At 45.5% G+C, this 19,345-nt stretch overlaps 1 protein-coding gene across 1 annotated transcript in view; it reads right to left on the reverse strand.

Moving 5' to 3' along the window:
• The window catches only part of USP24 (ubiquitin specific peptidase 24), a 134,819-nt gene that overhangs the window by 7,091 nt on the left and 108,383 nt on the right, over positions 1-19,345 (reverse strand). The window contains exons 54-64 of the mRNA XM_021684340.1: positions 19,214-19,317; positions 17,647-17,760; positions 13,266-13,362; positions 10,835-10,951; positions 10,319-10,411; positions 8,939-9,041; positions 7,294-7,415; positions 6,254-6,367; positions 4,344-4,409; positions 2,216-2,282; positions 979-1,057 (exon numbers count right to left, since the gene is read on the reverse strand). Of these exons, the coding sequence (XP_021540015.1) occupies positions 979-1,057; positions 2,216-2,282; positions 4,344-4,409; positions 6,254-6,367; positions 7,294-7,415; positions 8,939-9,041; positions 10,319-10,411; positions 10,835-10,951; positions 13,266-13,362; positions 17,647-17,760; positions 19,214-19,317 (1,076 nt within the window). The remainder of the gene's footprint in view (positions 1-978; positions 1,058-2,215; positions 2,283-4,343; positions 4,410-6,253; positions 6,368-7,293; positions 7,416-8,938; positions 9,042-10,318; positions 10,412-10,834; positions 10,952-13,265; positions 13,363-17,646; positions 17,761-19,213; positions 19,318-19,345) is intronic.

Below are 19,345 nucleotides of genomic sequence, written 5' to 3' on the forward strand. Positions count from 1 at the left end.
CAAGACAACGTGCTACAGCTGTACAAGGGGGTGGTATTCAGCCTTAAAAAAGGAAGGAAGTTCCGGCACAGGCCAGAACACGGATGAACCCGAGCGCCTCAGCCTAAGTGAAATAAGCCAGACACAGAAGCACAAATCCTGTACGATTCCACTTAGGGGAGGCACCTGGAGTCGTCAAATTCACAGAGAGAAAGTAGAAGGGTGGTTGCTGGGGGGAGTGGGGGCGGGAGGGCAGGGTTGGTGTTGAGTGGGGACTGAGCTTCAATCTGGGAAGACGAAGACGTTCTGGAGACGATGGTGTGACGGCTGCCCAATAAAGTGAAGGAACTTATTAACGCCACCGATGGGGATGCCTGAAGAGGGTTAAAATGACCAATCTGATGTTGCGTGTAGTGTGCCGCCGTTCGACAAAGAGCGAGCCCCTGCCCTGAAGGCCGTGAGCCTGTGATGCAGCCCTCGCTCCGACTGCAGGCACAGCCCTCACACCGCCCGCGACGTGCGGCTGGCTGGCCAGCCGGCCTCACAGAGCTGTTGCAGACATTAAATGAGAGAGCACAGTGCCTGGGGTCACGAGTCTAAGCAGCTAAGACACGATTCTGTCTCTTGAGTGACTGTTTTCAAAGTGGGGACCTAGAACCTGACGGAGCTGGTAGTGAAGCTACATGACTGAAAGCTATCTCAAACCAAAGTTCATGAACTCTTGCTGGGAAGGTCCCTGAATCTGCCTTGATTCCTGCCTTTCCCGCACAAGGCCTGCTGATTTAGCCTTTTTCTTGGATTCCATAAGATCTGCGGCTCCTCTGACAAACCCCCTTCACAGCTCTTCGAGATCACGTGACTAAGTTTCCGAACCATCCAAGCAAGCATGCCCTGAGTCAGACTCTCTAGGAACTAAACCAAGGGAGACTGGTTTCCCGGTCCTATCTGACTTGTAACTGAAGACACCAGTTCCTCCCTGCATTTTGAGTCGATACTTACTTTTGAGCAAGAGTTACGAGAAATTTGACACACTGGTAGCAGCGACTGCTGTCCACATGGTTGCTGTGGTGCATCAGGGCTGAGTGAAGAGAAGAGGGAATTGTGACAAGAAAGCACGACACGGAAAGTGGGTCCCAGTAACGCCACTTTCTCCTGAACATTCACAACCAACTGGTTTGAGTAGCAGAGAGGGCACTTAACACGAAGCATGGCAGTGCAGCTCAACAGGATTCCCCAAATTGTAATGGGCAGAGACACTGCTTTCAATGGTATTCCAGAAACATATGTGGCGGTGGGAGTTTGGCTTTTGGGAAAACTGAAAGAAGCTCAAACTTCCACAGCTGATTATTCACTCAGACCTCCAAACTTTTCCATGCTCCTGACAGAAGAGCGGTTACAACACTTTCAGCTTGATAAATGGAAATTTATGATATGTGTTAGGTTCAACAAATGCTTCCTACTCTGTGCTTTGTGGATATAAAAATAAATATCCTTGGTGTGGGCTCTCGAGGAGCATATGGTCCGGAAGTTCCGGAGAAGCCGGGCGCTACTTGGTGGCCTGCGATGTTGCAGCTACACAACTTTTTAGCTCACATTACACTTTGCTGCAATAAGAGGAGGTCTTCGATCTCTTGCCACAGAGCAAAATCTAAAATGACTCAGATTAACTGGAAATACTGGTGGGGTGGTGGGTGTTGGAGAGGACAATTTCTAACCACACTTTTTCTAAGAAACAGCTCATTAAAGGCACTTTAGCCTTCTGAAAAAGAAAACTGCAAAAAGCTTTTATGAGTAGATAAATTTGGGTGCATTAATACCACAGGTAAAAAAATAAAACCAATCCCATTTCATGAGCTTGACAACATCCTGAGCCTGAGGTTTTAGTTTTTCCCTCCCTGATGGCTGCAGAGTGGACTGAAAGATTTCTGGCATCAAAAAGTAGCCTTTAGCTTGTTGAAAAAAGTCACGGCACCCCCGACTCTTAGCCGACCCAGTAACAGGACCCCAAGCTGCACTTTGCTGACTCAAGGGGGAGTGTCCAGCTGGTAAGATCCTCTGGTTTCATGTCTCCTGACCGGAACGCGGGAGCCCATGGCCCCAACAGGCCTCTCCCGGAGCCCTCGCTGACCTGCGCCGGGGCAGAGTGCCGGGGCAGACCGGTCGGGGAGGAGGCCAGCCAGAACAGGCTGTCTGTGCATCTGCTACAGACATTTCTCAGGAAGGCCAGGCTACTTGCCTAATAATCCATTTTCTGTCTCAAATACAAATTTGACTCGCTCCACTTGTATGGGATCTTCAATGACCTGTGACAGAAGGAGACAAAGACTGGTAAATGAACGAAGGAACTTGTATGAGGCCACTCAGTGGTGTCTTTTAAAAATGATTCTGTGCAAGAGATTAATTTAGTTCTTAACAAAACCCAATATAAATGAACAACAACATGTCACTGGCTTGTATCTCAACAGTGTCTTAAATTTTATTATTTTAAATACAACGTACTCCCTGATGTGGGGCTCGAACTCATGACCCCAAGATCATGTTCTACTGACTGAGCCAGCCAGGCGCTCCTTAAATTTTAAGCTAAAGATGAAAAATTATTAAGTAATAGTTGAAGACGCATTCATTTCTTATCTCTGTGTTCTTACTTGCTACCTCTGTAGTTTTCCATAGGAAGCTACAGTGGGCTACAAGGATGTATATTTCATGATCCCAAGGATAAGCGGTTTAGGGTCTAAACTGTTTACCAAGACCGTGTCAGAGTTATGCTCCGATACAGGCTCTAGCTGCTGCCAGGAGGTTTATGCCACGCCCCGCGGGGCTGAAACTGTGTCCTGCTCATGGCTGGACTTCTAGTGCCTGGCACTGACCTGTGCGCAGGGCAGTAACCTCGGTGGTTTGCTGCTGAGCAAACAATACACAGCCCGACTCCTGAGGAGCAACAATCTTCCGTATTTTGTAAAAGTACTAGGATCAAAAAGGAGGTAAAGGACCAGAAAGACAGGCTTTTTATAAATGCCATCCATGACGTCTGTCCTTGTTCAGAAGTGTTTATTAAATGCCCACTCTGTGCCCAGGCCTATGTTAAGTCTTAGGGAACTAAAGGGAACCTGGTCTCTCCCTCTCTTTAGTGAGCCCTGGGCTGGGCACTCATGGGCTCATACCCAGTCACCAAAGTCTACGGTTTCTCTTTCCCAAACACATGGAGACCACACCTATGTGGTCTTCCAATTCCAACCTGGCTTCCTTCTTCAGTCAGTCCTTCAAAACAAGTACCAGCAGAACCTTTCTAACCTAAATCAAATCACGTCACTCTCCTGTTAAGGCCTGCCCACAGTGCCCATCGGTGACGGCAGAGATTGCAACTGAAACATCTACAGAGGCCAGGATGACAAGAAACGGACAAAGTGGGCTAGGTACTATGATATGAGGCAGCGAGGACAGAGGGCGACTGGGTAGCACATGCCTCATCAGAGGGGGGCGAGCTGACTGCTCTAAGGGATGGGGGCAGGCGGGAAACGGGGCCAATTCATCACACTACCTGGTTTCTCAGGATAGGCCAGAAGCCAGAAATCACAAAACAGAACAACTTTGGGTCAAATAAAATAGGCAGATAGGCACAACCTGGCCACCTGTGTGCAACCAAGGGCCTACGGGAGAAAGCCCACATGCTCTGGGTACCGGCAGCCTTTCATGATCTGGTCTGGGCTTTTCTCCCCAAGCCCTCATCAGTTCCCTCTTCTGGTCATGCCACTTACTTACTTACAGTCCCTGCACACCAGCTCTGGTGGCCAGCATGGGCTCTGGGGCCAGGTGCCTGGCTCAAATCCTGGTTCTGTCACTTTAACTCGAGGGTGGCCTTGGGCAAATCCCTCTTCACTCAGCATGTCACTGCTTACAACTGAACTCTGCCCTGCTTTTCATACTTCTGAAACTGGGACACATCCTACCGTCAATTACATTCCAGTTTCGTGGCTTGTAAGCAGTATTTTTAGTAGCCCACATAGAGAGCCAATGGTGTCTTAGATTTGAACGAACTGTAGAGCCAGCAATTTGCCTCTGATGGTTATCACGAGGTTTAAAGGAGACAATGTCTGTGCGCAGCACGGTCCCCCAGGCAAGGTGAAGCCGTCCACGCTCCCTGGCTCTCTGCACTGTCCCTCCTGGATTGTCCAGCTCCCTCCCTGGTCTCCTACCACTCGCCTCTCAGCCAGTAATGACAAAAACCTGACTCCTACAGAGGACTCATAAGTGCAGACCAAATGAGTGCAAAACGATACAAAGGCACACACTTCTCTGTTTACAAACATGTGCTGACTAGTAAACTAAATCAACAGCACAAGGGGATCAGAACATCTTTCACTTACCAGTATCTCATGAAGCAGTTGGAACGTATTCTTTAACTCATGGGGTGGAGCTGTTTCTAGTTGGTTCTGAAATATTTTTCAAAAGCATAAAGGTTCCAGTGAGTCTTCAGTGGAAAGCCCGTCTGAGCGGCCAGCAACAGGGCTGGCCTCAAGCTCTACTTCTACTGCTATCACTTGCCCTCGCTGGGCCTCAGTTTGCCCGAATGCTAAACCTGGGGCTAATGCAGTCTCCATGGACTGCAGCACTGCCACACTGTCCCACTCGACTGTGACATTAGTGAGGAGAGAGGAAGAAAGGCAGAAAGGAAAGGAGAGAATTTTAAGTGAACAGGCCCAAATTTCTGTTTCTGTTTCCTTCATACACATCCTGTTCTGTTTTCCAGGATATGTGCTCCGGGGTAAGTACGCTATGAGGGACGTACGTAAGAAAAGTCAGCTTATGACGCAGAAAACCCTGCCACGAGTTCCTTTTTGCTAAGGAAGGTGTGAGGGTTCGTAAGAGTCACACTGCTGTGCGCCTGCAGCCTCGTGCGTGTGTACTGCGGGGGAGGACACGGCGTTACAACCCCGCCCTTCCGAGGCGCCAGGGCCGCTGCGTCTTTACCCTCTGTGAGGTCAAGTCATACCTCCCGCCACTTTATAGATGAGGAGATCGCCTGAGGTCATATAACGAGTGAAGGGTCAGAAGGAAAACTCAATCACCTCTGATACGGGGCTGCACGGAAAGAGGCTGAAGGCAAACACATTTTCCTAAGAGCCTGAACACACAGACCCTGATCAGCTGCTGCCTGTCCGCACTACCTCTGTTACTATTACAAACCCTGGGGCAGGCACGAAGCGTGGCAGAGATCCCGTGGGCAGGGACGACTATAAGCAGTGCACATTCACAGAGAGAGGCCTGCAAGGACACGTATCCAGGTGACAGTACTGATCCCTGGGGAAGGGCGGACAGGGGACAAGGTTGGTTGGTGGCGGTTCAAGTGGACTTTGGCCTTATTTGTAGGTTTTAATTTTTCACACAAAAAAATGCAGACAGGTATTATCCATGTAATTCAACATTAAAGATGAAAAATAAAACCTAATAAAAATATGTGCAGACTTGCCCCGCATCGGGCTCCTTGCTCAGCAGGGAAGCCTGCTTCTCCCTCTCCCACTCCACCTGCTTGCGTTCCCTCTCTCGCTCTCTCTCAAAAAATAAATAAAAATCTTAAAAAAAAAAAATATGTGCAGACTTAAAGGTTTTTCTGGTAATTCCCAGAAAGGCAGTGAACAACTTGGTTCAGAGCACAGCCCTGGAGCCAGACCGCCAACGCTCAGATTCCCACTCTGCCACTTACTAGTTGTGTGACACGGGGTGAGAGGCACTTACTCTGTGCCTCAGTTTCCTCAACTGTAAAATGGTGACGATAACAGGACTGAAATTGGAAAACCGTTTTACATAATAATGGTCACCACAGCATATCATTAACTATGAAATATATTCTAAATAGTTAAAAATTGAGCCCAGTACAAACGTGCCCCACTAGGAAGGGAATGGCTAAGTAAATTATGGTACACAAGAAGATGACATATCCTCAGAGACAACTTAATGATACGGGGAAATACTTCTAATGTCAAGTGAAAAAAAAAGACACAGAATAACAAAGACAGTAAAATTCCAGTCATGTTAAAATACACGCAGAGAAAATAAAGGGAGACCTGGGAGAATGTTCATGGTGATTATCAATGAATGGTGAGACTCTGAGTTCTTTTTATTCTGTATTTTTTAAAAAATGAGCCTGTACTATTTTTATGATCAGGAAAAGCAACCGAGGTTATTAAAAGAAGCCTATTGCCTGGAAGCAGAGGAATACTTCCTGGAGTCTCCGTGGCAGGCTCTCGGCCCTCGCCAGGCCTCACTGAGGCCCTACCTTAATGAAATGCAGCACGGTGAAGGAGAGATGCTCATTACAGAAACAGCAGTACACCACCATCTCGATGAGCGCCAGGAGCGAGCCCGTCAGCTCTCGCAAGGCAAACATTACCTAGTGCGGGAGCATAAAAGGAGTCAAGTTTTCTTAGGTCACAGTTAACTGTCGATACGTTGTTTCTGATTTTAACGGAAATGTACTCAGACTTAAGATCTTCAACATCCCCTCAAAATAGGCTTTCTTTAGAACTGCTACGGGACTAAGTCTGTCTGAACAAAATCTGCAAATGTGCACCTTTTTTCCCCGGGAGTCACTTTCATCAGATTTTCAAAGGGAAATGCGCCAAATGTATGCCCCCAGCACTAAATTAAAAGAATCACTGACAGATCCCCAAAGTAAACAATGTTAAGCTATAAAACTTAAAAAAAAAAAAAAAAAAAGAGATACATAGCACAGCACTATTGACATGATTAAAAAACCAGCGTGACACACAGCTCATGGGTTTATACATGTAAATCAAGTTTTGGAAGAGGAACTGGAGGATTTAAGTTCTCAAGAGGAGGTAGCTCTGGGCAGAAGGGGAAGGGGCCCAGGCTGCAGATGGGCCGCACAGTGTGTGGTGCAACGGGGGCCGTGAGCAGCCCACTCCCACACTCCTGCGGTTTATAAAACACGTGTGCTCCAGAGTTGTGGTATTTCAGGACCAGAGACACACACAAAAGATGGGGAACAAAATCCTCTGAGAATAAACTGAGCATCTGTGATTGCTGAAGAGTTGTTCACCTCCTCCTGAGACCTGGAGGGGAAATTAGCTGGGCTGGACCCGGAAGTCCGATCCCTGGTTGCAGAGAGGACTAATAAAAATTCTCTTCAGCTGCTCATTTCTTTCTGACATATACCCAGGAAGAAATATTAATTTGAAAGAACCATTTCTTCTCTTAACATCACAGTGACACATGGAATATTACAAAAGGCATTTTTCCTCAAGTAGACAATGACAAGAAGAAAAAGAAAAAGGCTCCAGAAGACCAAGTACATACCTCTAACAGGTAAGGCTTTCCTTCAGACAGGAACAACAAGGCTTCTACTTCCTCGTGGAGGGGCAGCAGAGGGCTGGAGGGGGCGACACTAATGGGTGGCCGTTGTTTAAACATACCAGGAGCTTTAGGAGACCAAAGAAACCAAGCCTGTTTCAGTTGATGTTATTTCATGAGAGAGACACCTACAAGGTGAAGCGGTTCTCTAGAGATTCACACATGAGATGGCTCGGTACTTAGAGCCTGTTCCCTCACGGCCTAGCGGAGAAGCCGGGCTCGCAGACAGGAGAAAACATGGACCTGTTTCTCGCAGTGTGTGCCTAAGTTGTCGGGGCGACTGTTTAGATCTCCCAAGACAATCTTTCAAAGAAGTACAAATATAAATAGTGTATGACAGAAAATGCCCAAATGCCCAAATGCCTCTGAGGAGACGCCGGACAAGATACGTGTTGCTCCAACAACTGCCCTCAAACACTGGCCACCACCACCACCTATGCTAAGCAGAACTGACCAACAGGGAGGGGGTGAGTTGCCCCACGTGCTAGAAAACAAGCACCTGCACTCTGACTTTCTTTTACAAACCCGTCTGCACTCCCGAGTTAGGTAGGCAGCCTTGTCTTTTCAGGTGCATGAGTTGGAGTGAAGGAAGCATCCTGCCTCACAGCCACTGAGCGCTCCCCAGAGCACAGCGATGCTCTGTGCTTTCCAGCAGATCTTCCTGGTCACACCGCACGAACGCCTGCCACAGCTGCTGCTGGTCAGAGGCACACCTCACACCCTGCGCCCTACGCTGCTTCCCGGCTGAGGCCTGTGCAGGCTACGAGCCTGGCTGTACTCTGGCTTCCCATGCCTCACAAGCTTGCGGAGGGGATTAAACACATAGCCCAGAGCTCCATGGAGACACAGCACACAGAAAACCCTGGATACTTTTCAGCTGCTTTGTTGTATTATTATTACTATCATTGCCGTTGGTGCTGTCCTGACACGGCCTAGGAACAGTATAAAAACGTGCTACGCACGTAGATTAGAACACTGGGTAAGCACGGAGGCAACATGTGTCTCAGCTGCACAAAATGAGGACTGAGCTACTGGCTTTGGGGGACAGAACAGGAAAGGTACCAAATACATCTTACATTCAAACACATTTCAACGACATAAGCTATATCTGAATCCTCTTTAGCTCTACAAAGTACTTTAACATTTTATCTGATTAATTCTCATTATACCTGGGGAATTATGTTTTTAGTATTTCCATTTTGGCCTGAGGATCAGAAAGGTCAGGTGGCTTGGTCAAGTTCACCATGCTAGGAGACTCCAACCCACACTTGGCTATTTTCCCCACTAGATTAGCCGTGCCAATTATGGTGATGAATGAACTCTGAATTAGCCTCTAATCCCAGAGTTTTTTTTAATACCTGTATACCCCATCCCATCAAATAAATGATTTGACTTTCTCTTGTGACGAACTAATAAAATAGAGTGAAATTTAACATGCATTAAAACAAAAAATTTTAAAGTGTTCCTCAAATATCAAATAGCCAAATGGGAATTAATATTCATTTAACTGCTAACATTATTAGTCTCCATGCATTATCGACAAATTCACTCTCTCATTCTTCTGCTGGATTAAAGATATGTGAAAGCTCACCAACGTTCCTTTGGGATGAGACATCTGAATGCAAAACCAGTAATGCCACCGTATTATGAAGATTCCCAAATTCTCGTGCTTGTGCTGAACTCCACCGACGTATCTGTCGACAGAGAAGATAGACTGGATGTTAGTGTTTTGGTTTAGAAATGATATGAAAAGGAAGGGAAAGGATGGGCTGGCTCATGCCATTTTGAGCCATGAGTCTTTCTCAATGTCTGATAGTAGAAGAGATCAAAGTAGAAGGAAGTCATGGGTTTTAAGTTAGCTGAAGATGCTTTTTTCTTATAGACACATTAACTTGTGTTCTAAAATCATTCCATTTCTCTATTCAAGTTAGGTACTGAATGCTTCTGATGTGCTGGGTAACTTTCCTGTACCCCAGTACAATGGGGAAAACCCGGGAGGCTGGGGAGCTGGTGGCCGGGCCCTCCTGTGCTATTCACCGTGCTAGGTGGATATGGGCAAGCTCTTTACCGTAATTGCACACGACCCCTCCATGCGACGGCAGAGATGACCTACCTGCCCACTTTGTGGTTCCAATGAAACATGAAAAGTGAAAATGTTTTCCACATTATGTGTGCTCCACAAAGGTAAAACAATATGGATTATGTAACACTATTAATTACATTAAATCTTATTTAAATTACAGTCAACGTCCATCAACCGCCAGTGTCACCGGAGTCCCAGAAAGGAAGAGCGCGCAGTGAACAAGGACACTGTGAATTTCAACGCCCCGCCAACAGACAGAGCGTGCTGTGCTGGCAGTACTTGGCAGTGCTGGGCACGAGAGGCGCTGCGTAAGCAGTGCTTACCATCAGTGCACGGTCACATTTTTCACATTTAAATCTGTCAAACAGAGGACATGCGGTGATGGGAGAAACACGCCAGCACAGAAACGCCAAGCAGGAGAGCCATCCTGGGATCTAGCTAGCCCCACTGCCACAGACAACTTCCCTCTCGCTGTATGTGGACATCATGAGGCCACACTGCTCTGCCTCGTGGCCGCGTCCTCCCCCACTACGAGCTCCCCCACACCAGCAACCTCCGCCGGCACGGCCTTGCCCGCTGTCCCCGAGGGCACGTGGAGGCCCCGGTGCCTCTATTTCCTGAAGGCTTCTGCAACCCCCTAGTCAGAGCCCATCTTTCCTCCTAGGACACTTTTGGACTGATAGTCTCGTTAGTCATTTCCATGGTATCATCAGACCAAACTCTGCCAGGAGGCTGTAAAAACAATCGAAGTCCAAAGAACTTTAAAAGCTATGTAGTACCAGCACCTGGACTCTTATGAGATGAAATATGTTCATCGCCACAAAGAGAGAAACCATGAGGCAACAAAACCACGGCCATCGCACGGGGCCATAAAGCAGCGGGCGTTACCTGGTTGTTTTGCCGGTTGGCCCCGAGGAGAAAGCTGGTCATGTGTCTCAGAGCGGAGTGCCTCAGAAGAAGATCCCCAGCCCGGATACCTTGCTGTCACAAGATACGGACAATGACAAGTTACAGGTCTCTCCAGACAAAAATTTGTATTAAGAACACAGTTAACTGAGAAGTTGTCAGCGGTCAGTAAGTTTTTTAAATGCTGTAATTTACATACAGAAAGCACCTGTTAGAACTCTGGGGTTTCAACAACCTCACACTGCTCCACAGTGGCTGCTACACAGGCCCCGAGGCCCTGGTTCTACTGCAGCCTCCCGCTGCCTTCAGTACCTACAACTGCTGTATCAGAATTCTGGCAAGCAACGGAGCTCACAAATGCAAATTCTTAAGAGACCCTCATAAAACCTTATCTTTAAATCCAGTATTGACCAGTACAAATTTTTTCCATGTATAAAAAATTCCTTTAGACTAGAAATCTGCTCTATTAGGAAAAGATACTAGAAAAAAATCACTTACCTTTTGTACAAAAGTGTTGAATAGGAAAAAGTACTGAGCACAGTTTTTACAGTTTTCTGGGACATCTTTATCCAACAGAGCAAGCAGTACCTCCAGTAACTGATGAAGGCTCTTTAACTGGTTAGAAGAAAGATGAAACCACGTAAAGAAAAAGAATGTAAGACCGACATTTGTAACAGGGTTAATCTGAAGTAATCACCATAAGAACAAAAGTCAAGTCTGATCGATACAATCCAGTCTCAGATTCAGATGGATTTATGCTTTGGAGCAAAAACAGAATCATCACTTTATGTTCCAGGGAAAGACTGGTACTGTAGAAACCGTTAAGAGGAAAGCCTAGTCTTGTTTTCTAGATTTCAGACTCAAGGGCAGGACTCCATGGCTAATGGTCACATTTTCTGTAGAGCCAATTTCTCTCTGTGTCTTAAAAGAAAGCAGGGGGTTTAGAGGAAACACTTCTGAATCCCTCCCTCCACTATGCTACTTCTTCACATAATCACAGATGCAAAGAATAAAAACACAGACACAGGCATAGGGGCCAGAAATCAAGCCAATGGAGCAAATGGAGAGCAACAGCCTGACAGAATGACAACGGCAATATCAACTCAACCGTGAACTTACTTGAAAGCCCGCTGACGCCTCATGGAAAGCTTTGAAAAACATTTTATTTGTTTAGAAACCATTTTGGTTATCACATTGCTTCTTCTTTCCCTCCCACCCCAACTGGTTTTGGACAAGTCCCTGGAAATGCATCTGTGACTGGAGAATTAAGACCAGCTTACTACTCTTGTTAGTTCATCTCCCCTGAAGATGGTGTTCACAGGCTTCTGAAATATTCCCATCCGTCCTGTCACACTCATTATAAATACAGTAAGACCCACATTTATATAGCACCTCATTTTCAAAGTACTTTACAATATAAAGTGGGTGGCCAGAGGCACCATTTCCATGATGGGGGGAAATAGACATAAAATACATCAGCTGGATAGCGGATAGAATTCACTGAGGCAATGGCTCGCATGCTTATGTCCTCCACCACTCCCTTCCCTTCCTACCACCTGTGCTCCTGCCTCTAGAGGTTGGTGGACTACTGTGCCATAGCCTGACCCCATCTGTAGGGAGACTGCACTAATTCTGCTTTTATCCTCTGTCTGGGTTGGCACATGGGAGGAAGGAGGACAGTAAGAGGCCCTTATGTTAAATATCTTAGAAAAGCTCCACGGGGATATTTCAGAGCAATGGTATCCAAACTGTCCTAAGTGGCTCCCAATGACCGATTTTATATCTTCTGCATCCAGGTAAGGTAAAGTTTGAAAAATGGTCTTGCTGTTTAAGCTTATTGAAAACCAGTGCCTCAGAGCAAACGTCAGCTTCTTTACAATTCCCGGAACTGAGACACGGTCTTCTTCTAGGCCCTCCCTGAAGGGCGTTTTTGACCTCCTTGTTCACTCTGGGCTGAGCAAAGCTCCTGAGGTCTAACAGTGACCTCTGGGTCGGGCATTGTTGAAGGGTGCCAGGTACTGTAACTGGGTTAGCATCTTTAAGGACTTGCTCAAGGTTGAACAGCAGAGTAATATCTGGATCTGAAGCAGCAATTCCTAGAATTTGCATTTAGTTTATTGAGACACACTGCCTCCAGCCAATGTCTACAAGGAGCCAATCAGATCTGCAAACAACATTTTTCAAAGTTTTCCATGTAGTGTCAGCTGTTTGAAACAGCAAACTTGGGAAGAAGTGCTATATTTGTTAGGACTTAATAACAGATTGAATAATCAGACTTACAGTATATGTCATTTATTTCCCTAAGACTTAAAATTTGGGGGGATTGAGGACAGTAATAAATACCATGGTTTGTTTTCGCATGTGTGGAACTGTGAACCAGAAAATACGTTGCGGAAAACAGAATTAGGAAGAAGAAATTCAGAAGAACAGGAACAAAGATTAGGGAGTAACAGAGACCAATGAAGAAACTATCCTGGCCGCTGCTCCTGGATGGACAGCACTATTTGGTTTGGCTGTCAATTGCCGGATTTGTATCATGCAAATAGCTTAGTAGGAAAGAGACAAAGTCAAGTGCGGCTCAAAATGCCTGTTGGTCTAGACCAGAGTCTCTAGACTCACGTTAGTCTCAGTTCAGCGAAATCTAACACAGACTCTTGAGAGAAGACTCTGAAAAAGGAGTGCTCTAGAAAATCCTGAAGCAGACCAGAGCAGACCTAGATTCCTAGCCTATCCTGACTCCTGGGATAGGAGAAGGCAAGGACAGCATAACTTCTACCCTGGCATTTATCAGAAAGGCAGTCCATGGGAGGTGCGTTCTAGGCAGCAAAATTACCAGACTCAAAACCTAAGCTCTCTTTCTTATTATGTGCAATACAGAACACTTGGTAGGAACAGAATGTATAAATAACGTCTAAGAAATGAGACCGACCTTATCCTGATAAAACAAGGCACTGTCTAGGGTTTTCTCCAGAATGGTGGCCACAGCAACTCGCACTTCTCTCACACTGCACTCCAGCAAGAAAATCCTAAAACACAGAGAGAGAAAAGACGCACACTGAGAAAGCAAAATGGATTTCGATAAACCAACCTCAGGCCCACCTACTATCCAAGAAACAAAATCCCTCCAAGATGTTGGGTCAAGGTTCCTGAGAGCTTTGGGACACACTCACAGGCTACTGTGATGAAGAAAGAAAGCCAAAGACGAAAACCAGACCCCTGGATGCTGAAAAGCGTATTTTCCCCCTTCTTCTCCCTTCTTCTAAAAAATGAGCCATCTGTATAAATGTAATGGCGTAACAGATACATGGATGTAAAGAGATATGAAAGCAAAGAACCTAAAATGTTATAAATTCTGTTCACTCAGTAGTTCTCCCACGGGCACCCTTCCCTTTGAATTTTTCAGAATAAGATAACTAAAGTTCACAGTCAAGAGAGCCCTTCCTACTCCACCTGTGCACCAGTATTTCTACCCTTTTCCTCTCCCTCCCCAGGCCTTGTTACCTAACCCCCCTATACGAGCATTTGTAGCCCAAGAGGTCACGCTTCCCTCCTTTCTTCATCTATGATGGTGATGACCACAGCAGTCAAGGTTCATCAGGTGCTTCCATGATCTTGGGCACTGCAAGCGCATAATCTACTGCAATCCTTACACCCCCCCACCCTCCCCCCACCCCCCGGCCCGGGAACGGTGGCAGGGGAGGCCTCCGATGCGGAGGGGCGTGGTCAGGCGGAAGCGCTGCTCTGGGGGTGAGTGGGGTGGGAGTGCCCCCAGAGCGTGCTTCTCCACAGTCAGCTTTATTTTCTGCTTCATACACTCACTTGGATGTGACAACCCACACTGTTATCAGCAAAGTGAAAACCCACCTGTCTTTCCTCATTTTCTTAGCAGGAAGTTCTCATTATTCCACATGAAAGACTTAACTACAGCCAAGTTTTGAGGACCAGGTCTTCTAGGTGCCAGCAGCAAGCTGCTCTGGTCCCCCTTTGAGGGCAGCACTGGCATTTCCTTCCTCCCCTCTCAGGAGTACGCTGAGAGCAGAGCTTTCTGAGGTCACTCTGCTGCTCGTTCCCCATAACTGTTAGTGCTACCGATTAGCTACCTAATTTGCACCAGACTGAGACGGCTGTGTTCAAAATCCACTAAGACTCTAGGGGCAACTACAAGAAAGTTAGAGAGGTAACAAGTATGCCTGTAATATTTGCTCTAGAGGCTTGATCAGATTCAGGTACAATTCTTTTGGAAAGAGTATCTCCAGGGGCTGCACCACATTTCCTATCATAGACACTCAGAGGCACTATGAGAATACAGACAAATCTAGAATGTGAGGAATACTACAGGGCAAATGACCAGTCTGCCCCTCAAAAAAATGGCACGACAAAAAAAGGAGGTGGTGGGGGAAAGGAACAATTACAGATTACAAGAGTCTTAAGAGACATATAAACTAAATGCAACGTGTGGAGTTTGTTTGGATCCTGATTTGTACATACGCAGTGGTAAAATGAACTTTTTTGAGCTATCTGGGGAAATCTGAATATGGACTGGGTTTAAAGTGATATGAATATTATTTTTGTTTACTGTCATCATGGTAAAGTGCTTAGTTTTTAAAAAACTACCTTTGGAGATACATGCTAGAAGATTTATAGTGAAATTATATGATGTCTGAGACTTACTTTAAAATACTAGAGAGAAAAAGGGGCGCCTGGGTGGCTCAGTTGACTGAGCATCCAGCTCTATGGGCTCAGGTCATGATCTCAAGGTTGTGAGACTGAGCCCCGCATCAGGCTCTGCACTCAGTGGGGGAGTCTGCTTGGGTCTCTCTCTCCCTCTCCCTCTGCTGCCCACCCCCCCGACCCTCATGCATGCACGTGCGTGCTCTCTCAAATAAATAAATACATCTTAAAAAAAAAAAGTAAAATACTTGAGAGGAAAAGAAAAAGCAGGCCTGTGAGTGAGTGCTGAGTGGTCGGTGCTGGGAGGGGCAACAAGATGGGTAAAGCGCTGGTAACCTGACCTGGGGAGCGGTACAGGATAGGGTTCTCATTCTGGCTACTTGGCTTCCACAATAAAAACTTTTTAAATATTCTTCGTTTAGTAGTTTTAATCCTTTAGATCAATTTTCAAGCAATACTTAGTACTAATTCAAATTTTTACAATTATGGTTACATTCAAGCATTGCCTAACAAAAGGACTATACTGAGAAGCTCTGATCTCAGAGACAGCATCCCCTTCACATTGCTACTTCAGTTGTAACAATGATAACCTAAGTTATCTTAAAAATTGTAAAGAAGTAATTATAAAATTATACAATACAAAATCAAAATGATAGTGATAAACTGACAGTGATAAAGAGACAAAAATATAATAAACTCTCTCAGGAAGAATACAGATTACGTAACTCATTGGGATTCTTAACCATCAGGAACACTAAGAAACCAAACATAGTCCCAAAGGAGTCACCAAGTTCTTCTGGAGATATTTAAAAGACAGACTGGCTGGATATAAGGAAATAAACTAAATTTTTGCCATGTTTCTTCCAAATAGATTATGATCTATGATGTTGAACTTCTCACTATTGGGAAGAGACTTTGGAATTGCACTAGAAAAACAGGGGAAAGGTTGTCTCTGATGCAAACTCTAAAGGGACAGGCACATACAACACTTCACAGAGATGTTTATTTGCTCTCTTTATGAACTATATGCATGTGTGCACGCATGCACAAACGGCACAAACATCTGAGTGCTTACTATGTGCTAGGCTCTTTGTGTACAGAAGAAAACCAAACAGACTTAGCTTCTGCCCTCAGGAAGCCAGCGTTTAGTGAAGGGACAGGCAAAACAGCAGAGCAGACCGATTGTGCAGACTTGCTTCAGGCGAAGCAAGGAGGGGATGGCCTCTTTGATCTGAAGGGCAGGAAGGTGCTTACTATGCAGTCCTGGATGGGAGAATGTTCCAGATAGAGGGAGTAAAGGTGCAAGGGTCCTTAGGCAGGAAAACAAAGCTTAGCACATTTAAGGAATCAACAAGCCAGTGCGAGGAAAGTGAAACAAGACCATATTCGAGGCCTTGTGGGTTATGGTAAAGGCTGTAGATTTTATTAGGAGTGTAACAGGAATCCACTGAAGAATTTTCAAGCAAAGAAGTTTGTTTAAAAAAAAAACAACACACTTTTGTTGCTGTATGAGGTATATTAGAGAAAGAAACGGAGAGATCAAGTAGGCAAATGACTGGAGCTTAGTCCTATGGATGAAAGGAATATGGGATTAAGAGTTTTGATTAGCTCTCTAACGTGCCACTGGGCTGTGAGCTCCCTGTGGAAGGGGCCTGCATTTCTGAATTCCCCGTTGTCTGTTTAAGTTGAGAGATACCAGAGCATATCTGTATGCTGATGGAAGTACCCCGTAAAAAATTCTACAAGATAAAGATGCAGGAATGAGAGCTGATAAAGGGTTTGCTCATGCAGAGATTCATTTTGAGGAGAGAGGACATTTCCTCCATAGTAACAGGAGGAAAGGAGAGGAAAAGAACAGGCTTTGGTGAGCTAGGGCTAGAGCTCTGCACATCTGTGACTCGTACTTTCTCAGTGAAGCCTGAGGCAAGGTCCTGAGCTGGAGGCGGGGTGTGCTGGCATGGCAGGCATGAGGGGTGAGGATAGGCGGAGGCAGGGGGAAGGAGGAGCTCACGGTGCCCCTGCACGAGTGCTAAACTCCCCAAGGACAAGAGAAGCTGACCTGACGAGGATGACTGGGAGGAAGGCGTAAACATCCATAGTGATTGAGCATCCTGACTTTTTACCAGAAAAAGCAAATTATTTTTTATTACAGGTACATAGGTAAATGTACTACCATAGGTATTACAGTATCAGTAAGTTTTTGAAAAATATATTTTCGCTAGAATCGAGAGTTAGACAATACTGTGGCACTGCTGTGTAGGACCTGAGGATTGTTAACCTCCCCTCCCTGCCATCAGAGTGTGAGTCCCTGAGGGAGGGACACATATTCTGGAATCTCCTGAGCCACAGGAGGAGTTCAGGCATGCCTGTCTGTGAGCACGTGGCTATGTGCACACATGCTCTCCCTGCACTCACTGAACGCTCGTCTGAGTCTAGTCCCACGGAGACGGTTCTAGAAAGAATGATTTTAGAGTGACCTGAAAAATTTCCTAATGCTTCTGGTGAAGACAGCTCAAAATTGACTCCAATCAGAAAAGTAATTTCAAGTAGAAATAAAAATAGTTACAAGGAACAGCAGCTCCAAGTCACTGGAAGAGACACAGATTTCTTTTAATTAATTAAAAGATCTTGACACTTACTTTATTAATTCTCGCCCTTCAGAACTGATAAAATACTCAACTAGCCACTGACAAGCATCAAAGCTTTTGGAGAGTAATGCTTCAATTGTGGCGATCCATTCTTCAGTATCGGCCCTTTGAAAAAGCAAAGACAGACACGTAAGGAGCCCCAGCAAATAGCCCTACGGAGTGTCACTGTCGTTTAACCTGTTTGGGGAGGTGAGGTAGAGGGTAAGCCAAACACCCAACGACCGCTGACCAACATGGCTCCATGCGCCCCAGAAGCCAGGGCTCTGCATTTTTTCTATTCCCCTGCCCCATCTCCGCCCCCACAATGTGAAGAAGCTTAAGTCTTAAGATTTTAACTTTCATCTTCTGTATCTTCTTCAAACAACTTCAATTGGGAAAAATGCCTGACTGTGGCATTTTGTTTTGCTTAATTAATTCACACATTCATAAAATGCCCACTTTCAGAATAGGTTACTATGTCAACGTTTTTATATTTCATTGCTACAATCACTAATTTCCTACTTTATGGGATAAAAACATTTGGGTAGACAGAGAGGTATAATGACTATATACCCGTGACCTCCCATAACACCCCCTCCATTCTCTCATGCCCCCAAATGGTAAATATAAACAAGATGAAAGTCTGCAGTGCATAGATAGCTCAAGCAATTTTCACAATAAAAGTAACGACATTTCCTTAGTCCTATGCCAGACATTAAAAGAAAGGAACATATTATGTCTTCTTTTACAATCAAATAACAAGACTGATTATCATTTAATGTATCTTTATTATACCTAATAATGAAGTTGCCACTCTTATTTGTTTTTTCTCAAGTGTCTCCTGACTGCAAAGATCTTTCCCCAAACCTCCCCACACCCGGAGAAGTTCCCCGTACTGCCCTGGTCTAACTGTCCCTGCCTTCCTCACCCCGAGTCTCTCCTTGCTCCGGGCACCTGCTCCAGCCAGTGTGCAACTACTCCTCACCCTTCACCCATCCACTCACACAGCAACTCTGTACCCGGAACCTACAATGTGTTGGACACCCTCCAGGAACCGAAGATAGAAACTGTTCAAAAACCCTCCACCATCTCCCCTTGAACACAGTCCCAACTCCCCTCTGTGGCAGTCAGGACACTCACTGGGTTCATCATCCAAACCCCACATCTGACCTCACTTTCAATGAGTTCCTTACACGTGTGAGCAAAACACTAGTCATTCACGGGTCTTTAGGCAAGTCTTGTCTGTTTCTCAGGTTTTCCCCTTTGACCTAGACTGTTCCCTCTGTTTCTCTGTTTTCACCTTTCAAAATCCTCTGATCAATGTCTTCAACACCTACCCAATCCTCACATCCATCTGGATATGATTTTGCCCAATTCCCAAAGATGTATAGCATTTACACCTTGCTTTTTCTGCTTTATCTATCCTTCCTGTGAGATTAGAAATTCCTTCAAGATAGGAACCACGTCTTAATCACCTGAATATATTAGATAGGTGCCTATGCTTTGAATTTATAAGTTCTATTTTAATTGAATTCATTGGTACCTTTTGCCACAACGATCAAAACATATCATTTCTCACCTGAGTTTTTTCTTTGTCCGTAGATAAGTTTGAAAAAGGAACTGAATAGCAAGCTGTAAGCTCACCTTTGCCATGCAAGGATAATATGGATGCTTTAATTTAGTCTGAGAGAGGGAAAAAAGAGAGGGTATT

The sequence above is a fragment of the Neomonachus schauinslandi genome, chromosome 4, assembly GCF_002201575.2.
Source record: "Neomonachus schauinslandi chromosome 4, ASM220157v2, whole genome shotgun sequence".
Lineage (NCBI taxonomy): Eukaryota > Metazoa > Chordata > Mammalia > Carnivora > Phocidae > Neomonachus > Neomonachus schauinslandi.